The 22,153-nt window shown below is 44.9% G+C and overlaps 1 protein-coding gene across 3 annotated transcripts in view; it reads left to right on the top strand.

Annotated features, from left to right (window-relative positions):
- The window catches only part of LOC130296594 (ubiquinol-cytochrome-c reductase complex assembly factor 1), a 145,833-nt gene that overhangs the window by 60,869 nt on the left and 62,811 nt on the right, over positions 1–22,153 (top strand). For all 3 annotated transcript variants that reach the window (XM_056548297.1, XM_056548298.1, XM_056548299.1), the window contains exon 7: positions 11,412–11,520. In XM_056548297.1, coding sequence (XP_056404272.1) covers positions 11,412–11,520 — 109 coding nt within the window. The remainder of the gene's footprint in view (positions 1–11,411; positions 11,521–22,153) is intronic.

Below are 22,153 nucleotides of genomic sequence, written 5' to 3' on the forward strand. Positions count from 1 at the left end.
TTCATTTATCCTACTGCTGGGGTTGTGATATTTGGAAATTAAGTTGACCTTGAAGATTTTGATGGACTTAAGCGAGTTAATATTTATATATACTGAAGATTAAGTAAAAATAATTCCATCCTTATAATCCCCTAATTTAGCGTTAGATGCAGTTGCTATGTTCACAATCCAATACTGACCCCCCCCCCAGCCTGCCCAAAAATTTAAAAGGGCAATAGGTGTGTTTATTTATGGAATGTAGTTTAGATTTGGCTTTTTTTTGTATCAAAGAACGTTTGTTATAGGGGTATTCCTATCTCCGAAAGAATGACCAGCTTATCAATGGGGGTCCGACCATGAGAGTGAACATAAATTCTACCCCCAAATAAATGACAACTTTAAGGGAAAAAAAAATGGGACATGCACCGGCTCAACCTGTGCTTTTACCTCGTGGTAGAAGGGTGAGAAAGTAATAAAAAAAAACTGCTCGCCTTTGCGTGTTGCGCTCCGAGCACAACACCGTCATCAGCCTTAGATGCGGGCTTGGGGAAATCCGGCAGCAGCAGCCGTGTCCAACAGTGTCCAGTGCCCTGGGGCGGTAAGTAGCAATGTAGGTATCCACACACTGACCCAGACCTGAGGAAGAGGGGAGCATGTCCCCTTGAAACGCGTTGTCTAGCCATTTCTCTGTTTAAATAAAATGCTATTTTACCACTATCTGAAGCTCGGCATCTTTGCTTTACCGCACAGTGTCCCAGCAAGTGCCAGAAAGTGTCGTTTTTCTCCAGCCTCACCAGGTGTGTAGATATCTACATTACCCCCAAATAAATGGAGTACACTGCGTGCTCATGGCCAGCTTTCCATTGATTTACTATGGCAGTGTTTTCTAACCAGAGGGCCTCCTGCAACAGCTGGGCGGCGCCCTGGTTGGGAAACACTGCTCTCTGCTTTTCTTTCTTATATAGAGTTATTGCTTTGGTTTGATCTGGTTCGGATCACCACTGATCAGAAGGGAAATCTTTCCTTTTTAAGGCAGATGGGTCTAAACCTCTTTGCCTTCTTCTGGATCAACAGGGGGGAGAGACACACCCCAACCACACCCCTTTCCCTCCTCAATGTCCCATGGTTGAAGTTGATGGGCAAACCGTAATAACCATATAGAGCGTTGACGCCAACTGAGAGGGACCCAGGCAAGTACAGCTAGCTCTCTATTCAAGTTACTGGAGAAGGGTGTGGCTAGAAGTCAGTAAGTGGGTGTGAACAGACCCCTGTTCTGTCTGTAGACTAAGATACAATTTGTATTGTTTATGCTAAGCATTTCACCCAATAACACCAGTTGTCTCCAGGCTCCTCACTTCTTCTTATCCTGCATTAAAGGGGTACTCCACTGGCCAGCATGGAACTAAATGTTCCAAACGCTGTTTTCGCGCTGCTGGGGTCGGCCATGCCCCCCTCGTGACGTCACAGCCATGCCCCCTCAATGCAAGTCTATGGGAGGGGGCGTGACAGCCGTCACGCCCCCTCCCATAGACTTGCATTGAGGGGACGTGGCCGTGACGCGTCACAATGGGGCACGGCCGAGCCCCGCAACGTGAAAACAGCGTTCGGAACATTTAGTTCCACGCTGGCCACTGGAGTACCCCTTTAATGACCTTATCCCCTTACACCTCGTCCTGTCCTTCTCCCCAGCTGTCACTTATCTAATATATTAGACCTTCCTCTCTCTTTGTGCGGCTGATTACCACCCTGTCTCTAATATGCCTTTCATTTTAACCCCTTAAGGACCAGACCAATGTTATTTTTGCATTTTCGTTTTTTCCTCCTCTCTTATACTCTCTTATATTTCCATCCACAGACCCATATGAGGGCTTGTTTTTTGCATCACCAATTGTACTTAGTAATTACATCACTTATTTTACCATAAAATGTACGGCGCAACCAAACAAATATTATTTATGTGGGATAATTGAAAGGAAAACCGCAATTTAGCAAATTTTGGAATGTTTTGTTTTCACGCTGTACACCTTCCGGTAGAAATGACATGTTTTCTTTATTCTGTGGGTCAATACGATTAAAATGAAACCCATGTTATATGCTTTTCTTTAATTGTACCGCTTAAAAAAATCTCTAACTATTTTAATAAAATTAGTATGTTTGAAATTACCCTATTTTGACCACCTATAACTTTCTAATTTTTGCGTATATGGGGCGATATGAGGGCTCATTTTTTGCGCCATGATCTGTAGTTTTTATCATTACCACTTTTGCTTAGGTTTTACTTTTTATAAATTTTTGATATATTTTTTTGGAATAAAATGTGACAAAAAAGCAGCAATTTTGGCCTTTTATTTTTTATTTTTTTTTTACGTTTACGTCGTTCACCGTACGGGATAATTAACAATATATTTTTAATAGTAAAGACTTTTACGCATGCGGCGATACCAAATATGTGTATTAATTATTTTTTTTTACGCTTTTTGGGGGGTAAAATGGGAAAAACAGACGTTTTACTCTTTTATTGAGGGTGGGGATTTTTTAAATTTTTTTACATTTTTATTTAAGATTTTTTTAATTTATTTTATTTTTTTTTACACTTTTTATGTCCCCATAGGGGACTATTCATAGCAATCAGTTGATTGCTAATACTGTTCATTGCTATGTATAGGACACAGCACTGATCAGTATTATCGGTGATCTTCTGCTCGATCTCTGAAGACCCCGGGAGACGGCCGGAGCCAGGTGAGGGGACAGGTGCGGCAGCGCTTCGGGCCATCCGATCATCCATTCAAAGTACCGCACTGCTGCAGATGCCGTGATCTGTATTGGGGTTAATGGCGGACATCCGCTCGATCACGGATGTCCGCCATTACCGGTGGGTCCCTGGCGGCTGATAGCAGGAGCGGTGCTCGCGATCATGGCGGTGCCTAAATGTACGTCATGGTGCACTCAGTACCACGTCACCATGACGCACATTTACATCCATTGTCGTTAAGGGGTTAAACTCCTGAGATGCCTGGTCTATTCTCACCTAGTCATGAATGTCTCTGCTCTCTTCCTGGCCCCTTACAGTCTGGTGTCTGCTCTCTGCTTAACACAACAGCATCAATTGTATTGATTCTCCTGGATCTTGGATCTTGTAGTGGTTGACACTTTTGGTCACCAGCTCTTCCTTATTCTTTGCTCTTTCGATGTTATGGATTTCTCTCTCTCTTGGTTTTCCGGCCTCTCTAACCGCTCCTTCGGTGTATCCTTTGGTGGCTTTCCATCTTCTCCTATCCTCTTACTGTTGAGGTTCCTCAGGGATCAGCCCTGGTTCCTTTTCTCTTCTTTCTTTCTACCCAGCACTTGTAGGACAAACTGTTGGCAGTTTTAGCTTTAAAGGGGTACTCCGGAGGAAAACAATTTATTTTAAATCAACTGGTGCCAGAATGTTATACAGATTTGTAAATGACTTCTATTAGCAAATCTTAATCCTTCCAGTACTTAGTATACAGCAACTGCTAAGTACTGGAAGGATTAAGATTTTTTAATAGAAGTAATTTCCAAATCTGTTTAACTTTCTGGCACCCGTTGATTTAAAATAAATAGTTTTCCTCCAGAGTACCCCTTTAGGTACCATCTCTGTGCTGATGCCCCTCGGTTATTTACCAGTACCTCTAATGTGGCATCAACCTTGCACTACAGCAAAATATCATCACCTCTCCCTCATCATGCCCTCTCTATATCTGGCATTGAATCTTCCAAAAACTAAACTTTGTGTTTCTGCCATCTATTAACCTACCTAAACCTGATATTTCCATTACAATGTTTTTGAGTAATGCTTGACTTGGATCTGTCCTTTAATCCTTGATAAGGGGTTGTCCGGTGAAATAAAACTTGTCTTATCCCCCCCCCTCCCCCGCGATCTCCTGTATGGGGCCTCGGCACCTGTTCTATTAAATGGTTTCTCCACCATAAGGTGATTTTAGTACGTACCTGGCAGACAGTAATGGACATGCTTAGGAAGGATCTGCGCTTGTCTTGGGGCTAAATGGCTATGTTGTGAGATTACCATAACACTGTGGCTATCTTTTTATGAACTAGAATTTCCTGTTTGACTTTTCTTTTTTTGACTACAAATCCCACAGTTCCATTTTACTCCCTCCCACACATCAGCCACCTCACCCATTGAAACATAAATGAGCTGCATCCATCAAAAGACCTGCGGTTTTCAATCAGGGTGCCTACAGCTGTTGCATTAGTTGCAGATGGATCTCTCTCCCACCAAGCGATCCCTCCACCCATTGAAGCAGACAGGCTCCCTGTCATCAGCTGACTAGTGATGTCAGGTCTCGGCCGCATTGCAAGCTGGGAAAAATCTGAAAATAAATATTGCTGTGAAAATCACAGAAGAATTGTGAGAAAACCGTCACACACAGGTACAGACACTATATTATGAACTACACTAACTTTACAGCCCCTGTAGCCTAGTGAAATAAAAAAAAATCCTGGAATACCCCTTTAATTTCTATCCGAGCGCTGAAGATACCCGAGTACACCACTCAGTATATTTTGGCGCTCCCATAAAAATGTGATCAGACACTTATCCTGTATTCTCTGAATAGGGGATTAGTTGTGTTTCAGAGATCATCCCCTTTAAAGGGGAACTCCGTTGGAAACAAGTGGAAAACAAATGTTTTCAAATCAACTGGTGCCAGAAAGTTAAACAGATTTGTAAATTACTTTTATAAAAAAAAATCTGAAGCCTTCCAGTACTTATCAGCTGCTGTATAATACAGAGACATTTGTGAAGTTCTTTCCAGTCTGACCACAGTGCTCTCTGCTGCCACCTCTGTCTGTGTCAGGAACTGTCCAGATTAGAAGCAAATCCCCAATTGAAAACCTCTCCTGCTCTGGACAATTCCTCACACGGACAGAAGTGTCAGCAGAGAGCACTGTGTTCAGACTGTAAAGAACTTCACAAATTTCTCTGTAGTTTACGCAGCTGATAAGTACTGGAAGGGTTGATATTTTTAAATAGAAGTGATTTACAAATCTGTTTAACTTTCTGGAGCCAGTTGATTTGAAAGCATTTTTTTTCCCCACCGGAGTTCCCCTTTAAAGGGGTATTCCAGCACTGTAACGCCCCCTCCCATAGGCTTGCATTGAGGGGCGGAGCGTGACGTCACACGGGGGCGGAGGCGTGATGTCACACGCCGCCGGCCCTGTGGTCACCGGTAATCAGACCCGGAGCGAACATGCTCCGGGGACTGATTTTAACTGGGGTGCTGCGTGCAAGATCACGGGGGTCCCCAGCGGCGGGACCCCCGTGATCAGGCATCTTATCCCCTATCCTTTGGATAGGGGATAAGATGTCTAAGCGCCGGAGTACCCCTTTAACCACTAGTGCGTTAGAAAGTTCTTGCTTGACCAAATCGAAGTATACTAATAAGGCTGGGTTCACACTACGATTTGAACTACGGCTCCTGTATACGGCTGGGAGGAGGGGTGGGCGGGGCTTAATCGCGGCGCCCGCACTCAGCCGTATTCGGGAACCGTAGTTAATGTAGGTCTATGAGCCGACCGGAGTGAACCGCAGCCTCCGGTCGGCTGCTTTTTCGGCCGTATGCGGTTTCCCGACCGCAGGCAAAAACGTGGTCGACCACCCCTCCTCCCAGCCGTATACGGGAACCGTAATTACAAACCGTAGTGTGAACCCAGCCTAAACACTTTCTCCAGATCATCACAACCCACCTTCTTTCTAAATGTATTCTGACCATTTCTGTCGAGCCGTTTCACTTTGATGCTATAGAATATTCGTATGGTGTTTCTTTTTTCCTTGGCGTATAGACTGCTGAGGTAACTAGGTTAAATAGAAGTCTCATTTTGTGTACGGAAAAAATGGCTAACCTCTTGCCAGTACGGAACTGCGAGTGACTTTATTAACATTTTGTAAACAGGAATGCAATGTTACCTTTGTGGTTGGACAATGATGAGTCAGACTTTTAATGTGTTACGGCTCTCGCATTACAAACCTCACTGATTATATTCGGGAAGTTTTATGGACTGAGAAGAAATACATCTTTTAAAAGCCAGATTGCAGGTGCAGCTAAAAAATACCCTTTTCACCTAAAAGCACCGATTTCCATGACGTCATTTTTTTTTTCAGTTGATAACTTTGTAAACAATGAGACATCAAACACAACCCTTCCCCGCAATGGTGAAATCTCGCAAAGTGACGAAATTTAATTTGGAAAAAGATGCATGGGCGTAGATTTGGCCTGATCACTCTCACTTACATAATAGTCCATTGACTGGAAAAGTATCCCATATAAATTGATGATTGTACAAAGGTTTACTTGTCAGCAGCCTGTTAGGGATTTCTTCTTTGTAATTAAGAATTCTATTAACATACTTTCTATGATAAAGACTGCTCCTATATGAAAAAACTGACGACGTTCTGGTTCATGGTAATGTCTGGTTTACAGCTTCGGTACTAAGAACAGGGCAAAGAAGAAACATTATGGACAAGTTTAATGGTTTCATTTTCTACTGAGGAGCAATATTTATGTGATCACTTGCGGGACATAAAAAATTATCAACTTAAAAATGAACCGCTACCCGTGTAGGTAGTATGCCCCATGTAGGTAGGACCCTCTGTAGTAAGCTTGCACCCTGTAGGTAGGACCCTCTGTAGTAAGCTTGCACCTTGTAGGTAGGACCCCATTTAGTTGGCTTGCAACGTGTAGGTAGGACCCCATGTAGTTGGCTTGCACCCTGTAGGTAGGACCCTCTGTAGTAAGCTTGCACCCTGTAGGTAGGACCCTCTGTAGTAAGCTTGCACCTTGTAGGTAGGACCCCATTTAGTTGGCTTGCACCCTGTAGGTAGGACCCTCTGTAGTAAGCTTGCACCCTGTAGGTAGGACCCTCTGTAGTAAGCTTGCACCCTGTAGGTAGGACCTTCTGTAGTAAGCTTGCACCCTTGGTAGGTAGGACCCTCTGTAGTAAGCTTGCACCCTGTAGGTAGGACCCTCTGTAGTAAGCTTGCACCCTGTAGGTAGGACCCTCTGTAGTAAGCTTGAACCCTGTAGGTAGGACCCTCTGTATTAAGCTTGCACCCTGTAGGTAGGACTCTCTGTAGTTAGCTTGCACCTTGTTTGTAGAACCCCCAATATTTAGCTTGCACCCTGTAGGTAGGACCCTCTGTAGCAAGCTTGCACCCTGTAGGTAGGACCCTCTGTAGTAAGCTTGCACCCTGTAGGTAGGACTCTCTGTAGTTAGCTTGCACCTTGTTTGTAGAACTCCCAATATTTAGCTTGCACCCTGTAGGTAGGACCCTCTGTAGTAAGCTTGCACCCTGTAGGTAGGACTCTCTGTAGTAAGCTTGCACCCTGTAGGTAGGACTCTCTGTAGTTCGCTTGCACCTTGTTGGTAGAACCCCCAATATTTAGCTTGCACCCTGTAGGTAGGACCCTCTGTAGTAAGCTTGCACCCTGTAGGTAGGACCCTCTGTAGTAAGCTTGCACCCTGTAGGTAGGACCCTCTGTAGTAAGCTTGCACCCTGTAGGTAGGACTCTCTGTAGTTCGCTTGCACCTTGTTGGTAGAACCCCCAATATTTAGCTTGCACCCTGTAGGTAGGACCCCATGTAGTTGGCTTGCATCCTATAGGTAACACCCTCCACCTGAAGATGAAAAAAAAAAAAAAACATACATCACCACAGCTTCCCCCTTTCGCCACCATCTCTTCATGTTTCTAGGCCGGGAGTGTCTCTAGAATGACGCACAATGACGACACTATGTCTGCGCCTTTTGAGGAAGAGATTCTCCCAGCCTCCATTATTAGAGACTGGTGTTCAGTGCATCCAGTCATCATCTTACCCACTGGACTGCTGTGGCACCCTTGGTGGGTTTTTGCAGTACTCTGGTTGGGAGCCACTGGTAGGCTGGATAAAATGGGGAGTTCTTCACCTCTTAATTAGGAGAAGGCAGGAGATGAATTTTCCCCGTAGATCATGCTTAGGTAATTAAAGGGTTATTCTTAACTTTTCATAATATCTCCTATCCATTGATAACTAGTGAATTGTTCGGGTTCAGCTACGGGACCCCCACTGATCCTGAGAATGAGGGACAAATGCCATGCAAATGAATGTAGCCGCTGTGTGTGTGGCCCGGGCTCCCATCATGCTCTATGGGGATTTTGAACGGTGTCGGCATTGAGCATACGCACAGCTGTTCCAATAATTTGGAAGACATTTGTTCTCGATTTTCGCAATTGGTGGGGGTACCAGTGCTTGGACCCTTACCAAACCTCTAGTTATCTGCTCTCCAGTGGATAATGAATAACTTTTGTCAATGAGAATACCCCTTTTAAGGTTATGAATGAAAAAAAAATGTAAATAAAACCTGTAACGGCGCTCCTAAAGGGACATCCGAGAGTTGGACTAAAGTAACAAGTAGGACCTTTATGTGGTCTATAAATAAATGCGTTTTCAGGTATCAAGTCTCCTTCTTCAGACTCTAGGACATACAATCTGTATGTCTTGGAATCCCAAGAAGGGGACTTGATCCCTGAAAATGCATTTATTTATGGACTAATAAAGACTGCTTGTTATTTTAGTCCAACTCTCGGATGACCCTTTAGGAGCGCCGTTACAAGTTCTATTTTTACTTTGTTTTTCCACTGTTCATTCCTGCAATGGCGTTTGAATTGCCATTTTGCTTCCCCAGAGTGGGACTGGTGCGGACTATAGGAGTTGTGGATTTTCCACCTTTTACCAACTGTTAATGTTATTCTCATTAAGGCGCTCTGCCCCCTCTTTCCTTTTAAAGGCTATTGATGCCTTGTGAGGGCATTGTTATGGAACTGTACTGTCTTTTTGGTTTAAGAACATTTTATAGATCTTTATTTAAAAAAAAAAAAAAAAAGTTGCTCCGTTTTTATTCTGCAGGATGCTGTGTCCATTTAAAGCGAAATCTCTCAGACTGACTGTCTGATGGCTTGGGCTATAGCCTCTCTCTCCTGAATATTCTAAGGCTGCTTTCACACTATGAGCATTCATCTGTTATTAAACGACCGTTTTCTGTGTTAAAACGGATGTTTAATAACGGATGAAATAAAGGGTAATAACGGCTGAATAAATATTCATCCGTTAAGACCCGTTATCCCTCATGTATGGCCGAACACCACTGCCTACAGACTCCCACAGCCGGGACTACTACTACTCCCATCATGGAACAGACTTGATTCCATGATTGGAGTAGTAATTCCCTGGCTGCGGGAGTCTGAAGACAGCTGGGGAGGCTACATTAGTGTTTGTACTACTATCTCCATCATGGAACAGAGTCTGTTCCATGATGGGGGTTGTATTACAGGGACTGAGGCATTGATCACACCGGGTTTCACTTCTGAGACCCGATGCGATCGGAAGTTATTAAGCAGGGGAGCGGGCGGCATGGTCCGCAACCCTGCGATGTATCGGTGTGTTTTAACTTTCATTTTTGAATCCCCCGCGGGGAGCCCTGAATGGCCGGTACTGAGGAGCCATTCAGGGCTCTCAGCGGGAGATTTAAAAATGAACATTGTGAGTAGCAGGGGCCATATCTATATTAAAACACTGTGGGGGACAAGATATATAGCGCTGCAGGGGGGGGCAGACATATAGCCTATATATCTAGCCCCCCAGCAGCGCATTAGATATGACCCCCCACCGGCAAATTAAATATATATACCCCAGCTGCGCATGTATATGTACCCTCGCAGCGCAGCGCTTCTATATACCTATGCCACTGCAGCCACTATATGTGGAAAGCATTCTAGCAGTAGCATCGGCCGCCCGATGCTGCTGATAGAAATACTTTTCATACATAGCGCTGTAGCGGCATATGTATATAGAAGCGCTGTGGGGGGGGGCAGATAATGCTATATGTCTGCCCCCCCAGTGCTTCTATATACCCCTACCGTCATATGAATGAAAAGGATTGCTATTAGCAGCGCATAATTTTAGGGCAATTTATGATCACAGACATTAGGCCCCAACTTGTTTCTTCCCACCAGAACTTTACCTGAAACTCCAGTTTAGCATGCAGGTCACAACTGCTTTAAATTGTCCTGTACTTTAAAAATATTTTTAAAAAGCATCATGGTTTTGTTATTATAACCCTTCCAAGTGGTAGCAAGGGGATTTTAGTGCTCTCGATCATGTTATCGGGCCCCTTTCATGGTGCACAGCTGTTCATATTCTCTTCAGAGCTGGGTTGTTTGCCAGAAACACACATACACAACTTCATGTCTCTTACTTGTCTGGTCAATTACAGCACATCATCTATTCCCCTTTACTGAGCCATGACATATTGCTGGGCAAAATGCTCTGGACTGAACAGACTGGGACTGTTTTGGGGGATAATTTACACAGTACAGTATTATAGAAGAAATGTGGATAGAGATGGGGGGTTATTGAGGCACTGGCTTAGCAAGGTGCTATCTAAGCAGAATTGAAAGAATCTGCAGCAGAATCACAGCAAGTAGGGGGTTACATCACAAAAGCAGCCATGGACTAAGCAGTGAATTGCGATTGAGAAGTTAAAAGGAGGTATAATGGAGATTACATTCTGGAGGCAGCACTGTATAAATAGTAAGACCATCAGAATTAGTATAAAGGACAGCTACATGAACCAGGAAGACAGGCTCAGGATGCATTAACACTCACTTACTGTCCTACTCTCACCTCTACAGAGCATTAGCTAAACCCCGTCACCAGGTTATATGTTTCTTCGTATGTCTAGAGACTTAAAGTGGTACTCTGCCCCTTGACATCTTATCCCCTATCCAAAGGATAGGGGATAAGATGTCTGATCGCAGTGATCCTGCCTCCGGGGACCCCCACAATCTCCCTGCAGTGGCGGAGGCTTGTGGCATCACGGTCACACCCCACTCTTGACTTCACAGCCACGCCCCCTCAATGCAAATTTATGGGGGGGGGGGGGCGTGACGCCCCCTCCCGTAGACTTGCATTGAGGGGGCGTGGCTGTGATGTCACGATCGGGGCGTGACCGTGACTACACGAGCCTCCGCCCAAAATCGCCAGTCATCCGGCATGGAGCGAAGTTCACTCTGTGCCCCAGCCGCAGGACCCCCGTGATCAGACATCTTATCCCTTATCCTTTGGATAGGGGATAAGATGTTTGGGGGCAGCATACCCCTTTCATTCCACTAACAACAGTAAGTACATTTATCTTGGATGTTTACATCCTGAGATATTATAAGAATGACAGACAATTATTATTACCTAACCTTTAAAAATATTGAAAGATGCAAGGTTACAGGACCTCAATATAAGATAAAGGCTTCCGTGAAGTTTTGAAAGCATATCCTATGATGACACCCTTTAATGACTGAGTAAAACCAAAGATGGTCATTGAAGGGCATTGGATTGACAGTAATGTGTTTTTATAGGATGTGCATGGTTCGAATGAAGCAGGAAGGACGAGCCGGAAAGTACATGTGCAGATTTATTGTCTATTCTATGTGGGAAGATGTCGAACAGCGTGGGAAAGTCATGGGGGTGAGTTTTGTGTTATCTCATATATGTTTTTGTATATTCCTTGCAAACTGTTTATAACAATATTCCATATATATTACTATTAATTGTCATCGAAGGGATCTTAGCAATTCACTTTCTGTTGTTCTTTTGCTTGTGCAGAGGGTAAAACCTCATTACCTTAAAGGGGTACTCCGGCCCCAAGACATCTTATCCCCTATCTAAAGGATAGGGGATAAGATGTCTGATCGCGGGGGTTCCGCCGCTGGGGACCCCCGCAATCTAGCATGCAGCACCCACCTGTAAGCACTGCCGGAAGCGCTGGAGGTTCGCAGTCTTTTGCCTCCCGACCACGGGGACGGAGTATCGTGATGTCACTACTCTGCCCCGTGTGACGTCACGCCCCGTCCCCTCAATGCAAGTCTATGGGAGGGGGCGTGGCGGTTGTCACGCCCCCTCCCATAGACTTGCATTGAGGGGGCGGGGCGTGACGTCACACGGGGGCGAAGTCGTCACATCACGATATTCCGTCCCCGTGGTCGGGAGGCAAAAGACTGCGAACCTCCGGCGCTTCCGGCAGTGCTTACAGGTGGGTGCTGCATGCTAGATTGCGGGGGTCCCCAGCGGCGGAACCCCCGCGATCAGACATCTTATCCCCTATGCTTTGGATAGGGGATAAGATGTCTTGGGGCCGGAGTACCCCTTTAAGCCAGAAAAAGCCACCCCTGACCATTTTGCTGGTGACTGAAATTGGAGATGCAGTCATCATTTCACCTAGAACTTTAAAGGAGTATTCCGGATACATAAAGAAGGAGATTTATCAAGCTCCGTAGTAGATAATTTTTTTTTTGCGTAACAAAGTCGCACGTACTTGTACACGTGCGACTTTTCTATATATGCTGCGACTTTTAGATTTTTGCTTATTCCAAAGCACATTTCTGAAATCTGCTCACGTAGTCATTTTTTTTTTTTTTTACTTTGCAGTGGTCATGTATTCATCGAATACGATAGTCACTATTTATGAAGAAAAAAAGTTGCATCTCCATTTAAAAGTCTCATATGTATTCCAGGTCCAACCTGGCTTACAGAAAGTGCATACGTCTGCAGAACAGGATATTAACACCCACTATAACAACTGTACTTGTTCTGCATCATGAAACAAAGCTACTACATTAATGTTAATTATATGAAAACATTTATTATATAACTAATAACTCTATTAAGTTTGAAAATACCCACTGCACACCTTGTTAATTTTAGGACACAACATGCTGGCGTACCCAATACATTTTAAAATTAATGTTGTGTTAAAATAGAATAAGGCACAAAATAATTGTGTAAGAATTTGCAAAGACTACGTAAATAACCCATATGTGCCATTAAAATGTTTCCTTTAAAAAAAACATCCATAGTAATCCAGCTTCATGCACATTTTGGGGTGGGTAACATACTGAGCCGTATTTTTTTATTTTTTTTGTGGCTTCACTATTGTTTATGTGCCTATTGGTGCTGCGCTGTCTTCCTTCCTGACGTAAACTCCAGCCTCAGCGCAGCAACGCAAGGCTCCGCCCACCAACGTCACAAAATGAGGGCTCAAAATTAAACGAAAAAAAGCCTCCAGAGTACGCATATTCATGGTGCGGCATAGTATGTTTTTAATATTTTTTTTATTTCTGAGGAGGGCGGATGGGTTGTTGCGGGATAGTTGGAGTGCAGCTACCGTATATACTCGAGTATAAGCCGAGTTTTTCAGCACGATTTTTCGTGCTGAAAACACCCCCCTCGGCTTATACTCGAGTGAACTCTCCACCCGCAGTGGTCTTCAACCTGCGGACCTCCAGAGGTTTCAAAACTACAACTCCCAGCAAGCCCGGGCAGCCATCGGCTGTCCGGGCTTGCTGGGAGTTGTAGTTTTGAAACCTCCGGAGGTCCGCAGGTTGAAGACCACTGCGGCCTTCGACATCATCCAGCCCCCTCTCACCCCCCTTTAGTTCTGTACAGTACTCACCTCCGCTCGGCGCTGGTCCGGTGCTGCAGGACTGTCCGGAGAGGAGGTGGTCCGGTGGGATAGTGGTTCCGGGCTGCTATCTTCACCGGGGAGGCCTCTTCTAAGCGCTTCGGGCCTGGCCCCAGAATAGTCACGTTGCCTTGACAACGACGCAGAGGTACGTTCATTGCCAACGCACTTCTGCGTCATTGTCAAGGCAACGCCTCTATTCCGGGCCGGAAGCGCGGAGAAGAGGCGCCCCTGGTGAAGATAGCAGCCCGGAACCACTATCCCACCGGACCACCTCCTCTCCGGACAGTCCTGCAGCACCGGACCAGCGCCGAGCGGAGGTGAGTACTGTACAGAACTAAAGGGGGTGAGAGGGGGCTGGATGATGTCGAAGGCCGCAGTGGTCTTCAACCTGCGGACCTCCGGAGGTTTCAAAACTACAACTCCCAGCAAGCCCGAACAGCTGGAAGTTGTAGTTTTGAAACCTCTGGAGGTCCGCAGGTTGAAGACCACTGAGGGCGGATGATGACAAGAGGATGATGAAGGGGGGGTGTGGGATGATTACAAGGGGATGATGAAGGGGGGTGGGGATGATGACAAGGGGATGATGAAGGGGGGTGGGGATGATGACAAGGGATGATGAAGGGGGGTGGGGATGATGACAAGGGGATGATGAAGGGGGGATGTGTGGGATGATGACAAGGGGATGATGACAGGTGATGATGATGAGGGTCTGGATGATGACAGGCGGTGATGATGATGAGGATGTTAATGACGGTGGTCTGGATGATGACAGGGGGGGGATGATGTATTTCCCACCCTAGGCTTATACTCGAGTCAATAACTTTTCCTGGGATTTTGGGTTGAAATTAGGGGTCTCGGCTTATTTAGTGCCAGGCCGGCCAGTCAGGGTGTCACCCACTGCGGTTCGCTACCCCCCCCCCCCCCCTCCCCATCACTCTCTAGCAACATTACCGGTAATAAAGGGTAGATAAAGAACTAGCTATTAACATAAAGGAAAATTTTCTGCTTTAAAAAATGCTTTTTGTAAGAGAGTTTCCCGGGTTTTGCTTAAGTGCGATTTATTTCTCAAGGCCGTACGACTATTTGATAAATAGGTCGCATGTAAGCAAAAGTAAGTAAAAAGAAAAATTGTCATGTAAAAGCCATACGTTTGAAAAGAATGATAAATCTCCTTCAAAGTGTTTTATATGTTGCTGAGGCTGCTATAAAAAAAAATGCATACTCGCCTACCTTGGTCCCCCAGAACTCCCCTGTGATGTTTTACAGCTCCCCACTCCACATGCTACTTCAGAGACGGACTCACCTCGGCGGTGACAGCCTGCTCAGCCAATCACTGACCGAGACGGGACACCGCTGCAGTCAGTGAACGGTCTCTGCTGAGTAAAATCATTTCCATAAGTAGAAAGCAGAGCAGATTTCTGGAAGACCTCATGGGGAAGCCCCGGGGATTGACACAGGCATGTTTAAATTTTTTTTATTATCCAAGTAGCCCCAGCACTAAAAAGATTATGAAGGAGATTTATCATTCTTTTCAAACGTATGGCTTTTATATGACCATTTTTTTGTAACTTACTTTTGCTTACATGCGACCTATTTATCAAATAGTCGCACAACCTTGATAGATAAATCACACACAAGCGAAAATCGGGAAACCCGCTTACAAAATTATTTTTTAAAGCAGAAAAGTTTTCTCTTATGTTAAAGGGGTATTCCAGGCAAAAACTTTTTTTATATTTCAACTGGCTCCGGAAAGTTAAACAGATTTGTAAATTACTTCTATTAAAAAATCTCCATCCTTTCAGTACTTATGACCTTCTGAAGTTGAGTTGTTCTTTTCTGTCTAACTGCTCTCTGATGACACGTGTCTCGGGAACCGCCCAGTTTAGAAGCAAATGCCCATAGCAAACCTCTTCTACTCTATGCAGTTCCTGAGACAAGCAGAGATGTCAGCAGAGAGCACTGTTGCCAGCCAGAAAACAACAACTCCACTTCAGCAGCTGATAATTATTGAAAGGTTTAATTATTTTTAATAGAAGTAATTTACAAATCTGTTTAACTTTCTGGAGCCAGATGATATAACAACAAAAAGTTTTTTCCTGGAATACCCCTTTAAAAAATATTAAAAACATACTATGTCGCACCATGAATATCCGTACTCTGGAGGCTTTTTTGTTTAATTTTGAGCCTGCATTTTTTGACATTGGTGGGCGGAGTCTTGTGTCGCGGCACTGAGGCCGGAGTTTACGCCAGGAAGGAAGACAGCGCAGCACCAACAGGCACATAAACAGTAGTGAAGCAATAAAAAACAAAAAAACGCCTCGGTATGTAACCCACCCCAGAATGTGCATGAAGCTGTATTACTATGAATTTATTTATTTTTTTTTATTTAAGGAAAAATTTTAGTGCCACATATGGGATATTTGAAAATTCTTACACAATTATTTTGTGCCTTACTTATTCTATTTTAACACAACATTAATTTTAAAATTCAGTGGGTACGCCAGCATGTACGTGTCCTAAAATTAACAAGGTGTGCAGTGTGTTTTTTCAACCTTAAAATTAATAGAGTTATTAGTTATATAATACATTTTTTTCTATAATTAACATTAATGTAGTAGCTTTGTTTCATGATGCAGAACAAGAACAGTTGTTGGGCGTTAAAGTGGTACTCCGGCGCTAAGACACCTTATCCCCTATCCAAAGGATAGGGGATAAGATGCCTGATTGCGGGGGTCCTGCCGCTGGGGACCCCCGTGATCTTGCACGCAGCACCCTGTTAGAATCAGTCCCTGGAGCATGTTCACTCCGGGTCTGATAACTGTCGATCACGGGGCCGGAGCATTGTGACATCACGGCCCCGCCCCGTGTGATGTCACTCTCCGCCCCCTCAATGCAAGCCTATGGGAGGGGGCGTGACAGCGGGACCCCCCGTGATCAGGCATCTTATCGCATATCCTTTGGATAGGGGATAAGATGTCTTAGCACCGGAGTACCCCTTTAATGTCCTGTTCTGCAGACGTATTCACTTTCTGTAAGCCAGGTTGGACCTGGAATACATATGAGACTTTTAAATAGAGATGCAACTTTTTTTCTTCATAAATAGTGACTATCGCATTTGATAAATACATGACCACTGCAAAGTAAAAAAAAAAATAAATAATAATTACTACGTGAGCAGATTTCAGAAATGTGCTTTGGAATAAGCAAAAATCAAAAATTTGCAACATGTATAGAAAAGTCGCACATGCAACTTTTTTTTACGCAAAAAAAAAAAAAATCTACTAGCTTGATAAATCTCCTTCTATATTATTTGTCTGAAATACCCCTGTAAGTTGCCTCCGAATTGTCTTTGGTCTTATACGCAAGTTATAAGTGACACCACGAATGACCCCTGTTCAGTGCACGCAAGTGTTTTTACCCACAGAATTACTTACGCATTTTGCAGTTATATGCACATGTACATTCCTGCCCTGTAAAAGGGGTTGTACCACAAAAGATAAATATGTCTATGGATGCATTATGTGAAATTAAACATATTTCCAATGTACGAGCATTCCTGAAAATTTCCTGTTTGGGAAACGTATACACTTCCTAATCCCCCATGTTGCCTGTTGCCCTTGGTTACGATCATTTTAGGGCATAATCTAAGATAGTTGAGCATGCTCAGTACAACTGCATATTGCTGTTCTCTAGTCTTAAAGGGGTACTCCGGTGAAAACCTTTTTTCTTTTAAATCAACTGGCTCCGGAAAGTTGAACAGTTTTGTAAATTACTTCTATTAAAAAAATCTTAATCCTTCCTGTACTTATTAGCTGCTGAATACTACAGAGGAAATTATTTTCTTTTTGGAATGCTCTCTGATGACATCATGAGCACAGTGCTCTTTGCTGACTTTATTATTATAATAATAATAATAGTAATAATAGTAAGTCATTATTTATTGTTCTCCTTGGTGGTATTTGAACCCAAGGCCCCAGCATTGAAAGGCAGCAGTGCTAACCACTGAGCCACCATGCTGCCCTTAGCATACATCTGCTATGCACGGTTGCTAAAATGGACAGAGATGTCAGCAGAGAGCCCTGTGCTCGTGATGTTATCAGTGTTCCAAAAAGAAAGGAATTTCCTCTGTAGCATTCAGCAGCTAATAAGTACTGGAAGGATTAAGATTTTTTTAATAGAAGTAATTTACAAATATGTTTAACTTTCTGGCACCAGTTGATTTAAAAGAAAAAATGTTTTCACCGGAGTACCCCTTTAAGCCTCTAGTGCAGTGGTCTCCAACCTGCGGACCTCCAGATGTTGCAAAACTACAACTCCCAGCATGCCCGGACAGCCTTCGGCTGTCCGGGCATGCTGGGAGTTGTAGTTTTGCAATATCTGGAGGTCCGCAGGTTGGAGACCACTGCTCTAGTGTGTATGCAAGCCAGAAGGATTGTGGGAAAGTGTGGAAAGTGTGTGCACAGTATCTCCCATAAGTGAGTCTGCGCCTAATATTTGTGAAATCATTGGGGGGAGATTTATCAAAATCTGTCCAGCAGAAAAGTTGCTGAATTGCCCATTTTTAACAAGGCCTATGCAGAATGAAAGAAGTTTTTCTCTGGACAGGTTTTGATTAGGGTTGCCACCTTTCCCTCAGAAAAATACCGGTCATGGGTGTGGCTATGTGGGGGTGGAGCTACAAAAGGGGAGGGGCCAAATTGCACAGGGGCTGAGGGATCAGGGGTTTAAGAAATGGCACGGGGGGGATGGGAGGGGGGTTTAAGAAATGGCATAGGGGTTTGGAGGAATACAATATATATGTGGGGGGAATTTTCCTATATTGCACAAAAAAAATGTACATTTAGAGAATACCTACCAAAACCCTATTTATGCCAGCGGCGGCGGTAGTGGTGGTGATGGTGGTGCGCGACAGCAACGCTGGCTCTCTGTGATGACAAGTGACGTCCCCCTGCGCAACGTCAGATAAACAGGCTAATCAGACAGTATCACACATGACAGATTTAGATGCACAGGCTCAGCAGACAGTATCACACATAACAGGATTAGATGCACAGGCTCAGCAGACAGTATCACACATAACAGGATTAGATACACAGGCTCAGCAGACAGTATCACACATGACAGATTTAGATGCACAGGCTCAGCAGACAGTATCCCACATGACAGATTTGGATATACAGGCTCAGCTCACAGTATCACACATGACAGGATTAGATACACAGGCTCAGCTCACAGTATCACACATGACAGGATTAGATACACAGGCTCAGCTCACAGTATCACACATGACAGGATTAGATACACAGGCTCAGCAGACAGTATCGCACATGACAGGATTAGATACAGAGCGCAGCAGATAGTTTCACACATTGAAACATTAAATCAGTGTTTCCCAACCAGGGTGCCTCCAGCTATTGCAAAACTACAACTCCCAGCATGCCCGGACAGCCAAAGGCTGTCTGGGCATGCTGGGAGTAATAGTTTTGCAACAGCTGGAGGCACCCTGGTTGGGAAACACTGCATTAACTACAACATTTTGCAGAGAGGTCTCACCAGTCTCTTGTCTTCACTTTCTCCTTTCCCCGGGCGGCTCCAGGTTAGGAATGTCCGATGTTGAGGAGGAATGGGGGGGCAATTATTTATCCCATGGGGCCACATGAGAAACTAAAAATATTGTGGAGGGCCGGGTAGTTTTCCCCCAGATTAGGCAGCATAGATGTAACCCAGATTAGGCAGCATAGTTGTCCCCCAGATCAGGCAGCATAGTTGTCCCCCAGATCAGGCAGCATAGTTGTCCCCCAGATCAGGCAGCATAGTTGTCCCCCAGATTAGGAGCATAGTTGTCCCCCAGATCAGGCAGCATAGTTGTCCCCCAGATTAGGAGCATAGTTGTCCCCCAGATTAGGAGCATAGTTGTCCCCCAGATTAGGCAGCATAGTTGTCCCCCAGATTAGGAGCATAGTTGTCCCCCAGATTAGGCAGCATAGTTGTCCCCCAGATTAGGCAGCATAGTTGTCCCCCAGATTAGGCAGTTTACCCCCCCCCCCCCCTACACACACACACACACACACATATATACACAGACACATAGAGACACATACACAGACACATATATACACAGACACATATATACACAGACACATAGAGACACATACACAGACACATATATACACAGACACATATATACACAGACACATATATACACAGACACATATATACACAGACACATATATACACAGACACATATATACACAGACACATATATACACAGACACATATATACACAGACACATATATACACACAGACACATATATACACACAGACACATATATACACACAGACACATATATACACACAGACACATATATACACACAGACACATATATACACACAGACACATATATACACACAGACACATATATACACACAGACACATATATACACACAGACACATATATACACACACATATATACACAGACACATATATACACAGACACATATACACACAGACACATATATACACAGACACATATACACACAGACACATATACACACAGACACATATACACACAGACACATATACACACAGACACATATACACACAGACACATATATACACAGACACTCACCCGCCCTGTGCAGCAGAGGGAGACAGGATACACGGCCTCTCCCCTCCCTGCTCTGCCTATGGAGGGTTGTAAGACTGCACGGCAGAGAGAAGGAGGGGGAGGGGGAGAGAGGAGACAGGAGGTCACGCCCCCTCCCCAGCACTGTACAGTCTCTTCCTGTCATCGCACGGAGCTCTCCCTGTCACCGGAGCTCTCCCTGTCACCGGCTGCTGGTGTCAGACCTGGGCATTGTACGGCCGGTCATGAAAGAAGTGCTGTTCTGGGAATGCTGCTCCGTCCGCCCCTGTCAGTGAATGAAAAATACCGGCCATTGCATGGCCGGTATTTTTCATCCAAACTTACCGGCACAGCCCGGAATGTAGATGAAAATTCCGGCTGTGCCGGTAAAATACCGGCAGGGTGGCAACCCTAGTTTTGATAAATCTCCCCCATTATTCTGTCTTTTCATGTGACAACACTGAAGAAATAACCCTTTGCTACAATGTAGTGAGTGCACAGCCCGTATAACAGTGTTTAATATTGTGTCCCCTCAAAACAACTTACAAAGCCATTAATGTCTAAACCTTGGCAACAAAAGTAAGTACACCCTTAAAGGGGTACTCCGCTGCTCAGCGTTAGGGACAAACTGTTCCAAACGCTAGAGCAGGCGCCGGGAGCTCGTGACGTCATAGCCCTGCCCCCTCATAACGTCATGCCCCACTCCCTCAATGCAAGTCTATGGGAGGGGCGTGACGGCTGTCAAACGCTGAGCAGCGGAGTACTTTTTTAAGTGGAAATGTCCAAATCGGGCCCAAAGTGTCAATATTTTGTGGCCACCATTATTTTACAGCACTGCCCTAAGCCTCTGTGGCATGGGGTTCACTAGAGGCTCACAGGTTATCACTGAAGTCCACTCCTCCATGATAACATCACAGAGCTGGTGGATGTTAGAGACCTTGCGCTCCACCATCTGCCATTTGAGGATGCTCCATGAAGTTTAGGTCTGGAGACATGATTGGCCAGTCTATTACCTTCACCTTCAACTTCTTTAGCATGGCAGTGGTCACCTCGGAGATATGTTTAGGGTTGTTATCATGGTGTTATACTGCTCTTCAGTGCTAGCCGCAATCCTACAGCCCCAGACCATGACACTTCCACCACCGTGCTTGACTGTAGGCAGGACACACTTGTCTTTGTACTCCTCTCCTGGTTGTTGCTAGATAAGCTTGAGACCATCTGAACGACATAAGTTTATCTTGGTATCATCCTACCACAGGACCCGGTTCCAGTAATCCATGTCCTTAGACTGCTTTCTTGTGCACCCTTCTTTAGGAAGAGGCTTTCTTTTGGGACGACAGCCATGCAGACCAATTTGATGCAGTGTGTGGAGTATGTCCTGAGCACTGACAGGCTGACAACCTCTGGATATATCTCTGAGCACATGCACTCTTCTTTAAATCATCAGATTTTACCCCATATAACGCTTGGCAAAGCGTTATATAGGGTAAAATCTTTATTTTCACCATTTCCGGGGGACGCTCCTGCCCCCACGGATGGTGAAGATATGAAGTTATAAACTAGTCACCGTAAGTAGTCACCTGGGCGGGGAGCTCTTCTCATCTACTCCCGTTCTTTGGCTGGGAGCGACGCCCCCTCCGCTTGATTGATGGGCCGCGTTATCGCTCTGCTCCGTCTGTTCAGTGAGCGGAACAATGACATGGCCCATCAATCAAGTGGAGGGGGCGTCGCTCCCGGCCGAAGGACGGGACTAGGTGAGGGGAGCTCCCCGCCCAGGTGACTACTTACGGCGGCGGCGGTGACTAGTTTATAACTTCATATCTTCACCATCCCTGGGGGCAGGAGCGTCCCCCGGGAATGGTGAGGACAACAATTTTACCCTATATAACGCTTTGCCAAGCATTATATAGGGTAAAATCTGATGATTGGTTCCCTTTAAAGGTCTTTGCAATCTTCCTATAGCCTAGGCCATCTTTATGTAGAGCAACAATAGTTTTTTTCAGATCTTC

This window comes from Hyla sarda, chromosome 12 (genome assembly GCF_029499605.1).
Source record: "Hyla sarda isolate aHylSar1 chromosome 12, aHylSar1.hap1, whole genome shotgun sequence".
In the NCBI taxonomy this organism is placed as follows: domain Eukaryota; kingdom Metazoa; phylum Chordata; class Amphibia; order Anura; family Hylidae; genus Hyla; species Hyla sarda.